The 6,041-nt window shown below is 27.8% G+C and overlaps 1 protein-coding gene across 1 annotated transcript in view; it reads right to left on the bottom strand.

Moving 5' to 3' along the window:
• Nucleotides 1-1,862: 1,862 nt before the first annotated feature.
• Nucleotides 1,863-6,041, bottom strand: part of LOC131035460 (uncharacterized) — a 123,216-nt gene continuing 119,037 nt past the window's right edge. Inside the window, exons 16-17 of the mRNA XM_057967155.2 lie at nucleotides 2,424-2,550; nucleotides 1,863-2,288 (exon numbers count right to left, since the gene is read on the bottom strand). Coding sequence (XP_057823138.2) covers nucleotides 2,052-2,288; nucleotides 2,424-2,550 — 364 coding nt within the window. The 3' untranslated portion in view covers nucleotides 1,863-2,051. The remainder of the gene's footprint in view (nucleotides 2,289-2,423; nucleotides 2,551-6,041) is intronic.

The following is a 6,041-nucleotide window of genomic DNA, read 5'->3' as shown; positions in this document are numbered from 1 at the left end:
TATTTTTAGATTTCTTGTCATGCAAGAGAAGTGACTTCTAGGAGTTAGCTTATAGTGACATTTACCACTAGTCTAATTGATCTATATATAGTGAATAGAATTTTGTAATAAAGAATACAATTCATGTAATCAATTATTCTTAGAGTAGAATTTGTAATTGCCTTTTATTATTTTTTTCATGTAATTACTTTGTAAATGTTATAAATAAGTATTTTTTGTATTTAGCTTCTAATGACAATTCTTAAATCTGGTTCTTATTGAAATTATTGTTCAAAAACATTCATGATTATTATTCTAAAATTTATTATTCATTCAATAGAATTTACTATACTTATTTTACTTTTAATTAATTATTAAAAGTATTTTATCTTTTGTGTATTGTGCTTTTATGAATTAAAATTTAGCAATTATTATAATCATTGTGTTATTGTAGAGGGCATGTTGCTCTTGTAGCTTTGAATACAACTACCATGTTTGACTTAAACATATGGTTTTCTTTTTTCTCTTTTTCAATTGCTCTTTGTTAAAGTTTCAAAATACAACTTTACAGAACCAAGTGAACACCTGTATGTAAATAACATGTCACAACAATGGAAGATTCACACAAAACACAAATGTTGCTTTGAAAAACCAGAGCAAGAATATGCAATAATAATAATCGGACTGTGTAAGGATTACAAAGGGATCAATCCTTATAAAAGGAGATCAAAACCTAAAAAACATAAACCCTAAAAAATATTTAATAATTAATAATGAATTAATTATTAATATTCCTAAGTTTAGCTTCCTAAATTTAGCTTAAGTGAAATAGAGAAAAGGTGACTTAATTATTAAATCAATATGATTTAATTAATTAAGTAAACTAATACCTTTTACTCTAACATTTTTGTGTACTTGAATTATTCAACCTCTATTTTTAGCTAGATAATACAACTTTACACTCATATAATTTATTTTTAGTCGAACAATCATTTGTATCAAGTTGAATAGTGTCTCAAAAGATACTTTTAATTTTATTTAGCATAAATATGATACATTCTCAAAACCATTATAAAGATTATGATATCAAGTAAATACTGTTTATAATAGATTAGTTTTGATTTTGTATGAAGCTTCCCCTTCTAATGTGAATAGTTGTTCTACTACAAATCTATTATGTTTTTGTGTTGTGCTAGAAAGTACATATTAAAATGCTTACAAATTCTGAATGATTATTTTTTAACTTAATATTAGAAAAAAATGAAGTAATATAGATCAATATCAAGATTAATGTCTTCATAAATATTTTACAAATATTTTGATTAATATATGAAAAACTAATACAATGATTTTATTTATTTATTATAAATAAAAACCTAATACAATAATCTCAATTTCATAGTATCAAATATATATAAAAAATTAATTTCGTAGTATCAAAATATGAATTACATAATAATTGAATCAAAATTCTTAAACTGTATTTCATAAAAATATATGTACATAAAATTTATATTAATTATTTTATTGAACTTTTAAAGTATAACTTATATAAATAAAAAATAATTTTATCTTTTATAAAATTAAAATTTGTATGTAAAAAATAACTCAAATAAATCAATAAATAATATTCTAAATAATAATTTTATTTCAAAATTCACCCTTCTAGAATAAGTGACCAAAAAAACCTTCTTTTAAATTATTGTCCATATCACATGAAATGTTCAAAATATGATTAGTTAATATTTTTCGTTTTATAAAAATATTTTTTATTAGAAAAATTTAAATCTTTTTACAACTAAAAATAGATACAAATAATTATTAAAATCATAGACTTAGATTTGATCTTTATTTGTATCTTTTTTATTTTAAAAGAGTTCTTTCTAAGCAACAATGCAAAGATAATCAAGATTCAATTTAGATCTTGTTTACAATTATAAGAAATGATAAAAATAATTAGTAAAGTCAAATACTTAAATTTGACCTTTATTTGTATCTTTTTTATTTAAAAAATGTTCTTTCTAAACAATAATTCAAGGACAATCATTTTCAAATCCTTGTACAATTTTGTTTTAGCTATGTTTAGGTCCTTCTAATCGTATATAATCATAAAAAATACTATTGAATGCAGTTCCATATGACTTTTGGGTGATAAATAGTGTATTGTCTCCTTGCACCAACCAATTAGGATTCACTAGCACACTAAAAAATTGGTAAAATCCATGGATTCCATGTCGAGCTATTGCATTGTCTTGTTCATTTAATGTGGCCTCAAAATGATATCGACCTGATTGATCATTGAATAATACCTTCAAAAAAATTTCAGAAAATAATATTAGATTTAAAAAATAATACCACAATCTAAATATAAGAATTTTTAATGAATATATTTATTAAGTAAGAGAAATTATGCATGTGTTCTCGTGATACAAAGAGCTATATACCTGAAGATGTGCATGTGTTGCAGATGCAATTGCTATGTGCAATGTATAAGATCCATCATTAATCAAATTCTCAAGTTTAAACTTGAGTTGCCATGTTGTTGTTGTATATCTTCCATTAGGGTTTAACCTAAAATGAAATATTATCATTAATGTAAATTAAGAACAAAAATGAACAACTTAACATTTATTTAAAAACCGTGTTTTTAATTCACATACACAAATTTTAAAGACTAGAAAAGACTTGTTTGGATTAATCAAATTCTCAAGTTTAAACTTGAGTTGCCACGTTGTTGTAGTATATCTTCCATAAGACTTAACCTAAAACAAAATATTATCATATATAAATTAAGAACAAAAATGAACATCTTCACATTTATTTAAAAACTGTATTTTTATTCCACATACACAAATTTTAAACAATAGACAAGATTTGATTGAAACATTTACAATATAATTATTATAATTAAAATAATAATTAATTTGAAATAATTACTTAAAAAATGTTCCTTCACCAAAATTAAAAGGTTTAATTCTAATAGATTATCTTAATTTTTCAATAAATAGACATACACAATAATGACAAATCTATTTTGATCTAAATTTACTAATATGGAGAGATTTAATATGAAGGTTAATAGGTAATGAACTTTGTTTTTTATTAGTAAAGTAGCGTGGCGATGACCCTTAACATAGTAAAAACTATCAACTGAAAACAACAACACCAAAAATGATGTTGGCAAAAAAACAACGGGCAAGAGGCAACAAGAACCAAACCTAGCCAGATAAGGAAAAGAAAACCTATCCAACTAGAAACTAAACTAGAAACTAAAACCCCCAATCAAGGGGGGAAAGAGCCACTCAAACCCCGAGAGGCGAGGGGGGGGGAGTTTGGGGTAGGAGAGAAGACTTCCCCTTTCGCCTACGAGCAACCACAGTCCAGACGATATTGTCATTGGGACCATCAAAGGAGAGATCAATCAGAAGAGTCGTCAGGGTGCAATTGGTAATGAACTTTGATGACATACATGATGGCTTTTAGTTTCACAACAATATCAACAAAGTTTAGAATATCAACAAATAAGAATTTTGGATAACATAGTAAACTTTGGTGACATAATATACATAAGGTGGATTTTAATTTGGCAACAATATAAGTTATTGTGTGGTAATGAAATATAAATGTATCTTATAAAAGAATAGAAGTGAAATTAGAGAAGTGAGATAAATTATTGAGTTCATTTCTAAAAGTTTATAAGGAGATTCAAATGTATTTTTTGACAATCAATTTATAATAATGTTAGTAGGAAGAATATTTTTATTGTTGTATAACTTTCATTGGTATATATTGAATTATATACATTGTTACAATAAGTTTTCTAATCAATAGAAGATTAATATTACATCAATTTAGTACAATTTGACGTATTTATGCATCAACACAGTTCAACATTTTTAAATAAATTTTATTCATTTTTTAAATTTGTTGGTTTAAAAAGGATTTAGCCCTTGGTTTCAATGGTTGATTCTGAGCAAGTGGGTGGGGCTTGGCCCACAATGCACATGAGCCATTGCTATGCTGCCCTATCTTTGGCCTACTCTACCATGCACCAGTGTCGGCGGCGACAAAGTTTATTTTAACTCTATAGGCACTAAAGAATTTCCACTATGGTCACGTGAATAGCCGTTGGGGGCCTTTTTTTTGCACTAAGCCATCAATAGGACATTTTTTCAAATGGTCATAACTTTTGCAAATGAAAGCGATTTATTTCAAACAAAATATTTCTGGAAAGTTAGCTTAATGTTGTTTGCAAATTTTTTTGATGTTTTGTGCCATTTTTTAAAAATTGAATTCATAACCTGTTTTTTCTTCTCCAAGCTCATAACTTTTTACTGTGAATTTTGATTTTCTTGATTCTTGTGACATTAGGAAGGTATTTAGGAGTTCTATAGTTTTGTACATGCACTTCTTGTAGATTTGTTTCTAGAATTTCATAATTTTAGTTTGAAGGTAATATGGTACTTTTAGAGATATTGATGTAAATTTCAAGTGCCATTTTCTCTTGAAAAAAGGGGGTTGCTTGTATTATGAGGGGTAATTTGCTATATCATGGATTTGCCAAAATTTGTACTTCTAATTCCATATAACTTTCATGAGTGGAAATCACAAATGGAGGTCTTGTTGTTAAAATTGAAGTTGACATATTGTTATATCTTGTAAACATCCTAATGAAATTTAGACTAAGAGAGTCTTTTTGGTAAGCTAAATAAGATGAGGAAATTTAAGTTGGAGAATGAACTACCAAGTCTTAAGCCTTCAATTTTTTATAATCTCTAGGACTTCTTCACAAAGCTTAATTATTTTAGACTATAGTTATCTAATTGTGGAGTCACTAAAGAAGATGAGCAATTGATTCTATCTATTCTTGCTAAGCTATGTCTTGATTATTCAATTTTTGTTTTTGTATTTTATGCTACTATGGATGCCCTAGGCATTGCACACAAAATGCCTTCTCTTGATGTATTTGCAACTTAGACCATAAGGGAAAACACCAAATTAAAACATATGGGAACATTGAAGTCTTAAAAGTCTCAAGCTCTTCTCACAAAAGATCCATAGCCTTCAACTGGAAAAGGTAAGAGGCAAAATAATGTTCCTAATTCTAATGAACAAGCTAAGGATTCTCCTTCACAACACACCCCTGAATCCAATCCCTCTTCCAAAGAGGAATAATCTAAAAAGAAGTTGAAATGTGCTTATTGTAAAAGGGTAGGAAATTATGAGTGTATGTGTTATGATAAGGAGATTGATGAACCCATACACTTTTCTCAGAAGAACATCCCACTACCTTCATTAGTGTCTTTTTCTTTTTCAACATCACAATCAACATAAAATTAATCAACACCGACACAAACGTTAAGAGTTTTACATGGGTTTGACAAAATGAAAGGTAAAGCATTGTTGGCCTCTACAATTCTTGAACATGGGATATGGCTTATTGATTCAAGAACTTCACGTCATATGACATCTTTTAAGGATATGTTCTCTTCTTTTGAGACTTGTAATTCACGTAATATATTGATGGGTAACAACACACACATGAAGGATTACATGGGAAAGGTTCTATTGACCTAGGAGAAAGAAATTTTAATAATGCACTTTGTGTTTCCTCCTTGTCATCTAATCTCCTTTTGTTCATCAAATTTCTTGTAGTGGACAATGTAAATTAGTTGACTTCACTCTTGATTATGTTTACATTTTAAGGACATGGAGACAAGAGAGATCATTGCTATAGGGGTGATTGATTATTCATCTCATTTGTATTCCATTTCTCAGTTTACTCCTAATGATTATAATGTTTCTTTGACTGATATACACAACCTTTCATCAAGGGTGAATCATGTTTGTGAGAAGAGTTGTGGTCATCCAAATCTTGGCACTCTAGAGACTAGTGCTGGACTTCCTAAGCATCCATCTCTTGCTTCTTCAACTTTCAGTGCTTCAATTCATCGGGTTGATCATAGTGTTTTAGATCTTGCTTTGTGGGATGAATTTTTGACATAGATTTTAGACTTCTTTGTGGAGTTTGATATTGTAGATCTGGGAGACACACTTGAGGG

Source organism: Cryptomeria japonica, chromosome 10, assembly GCF_030272615.1.
Source record: "Cryptomeria japonica chromosome 10, Sugi_1.0, whole genome shotgun sequence".
In the NCBI taxonomy this organism is placed as follows: Eukaryota; Viridiplantae; Streptophyta; class Pinopsida; order Cupressales; family Cupressaceae; genus Cryptomeria; species Cryptomeria japonica.
This window is presented reverse-complemented; position numbering and strand designations above follow the sequence as displayed.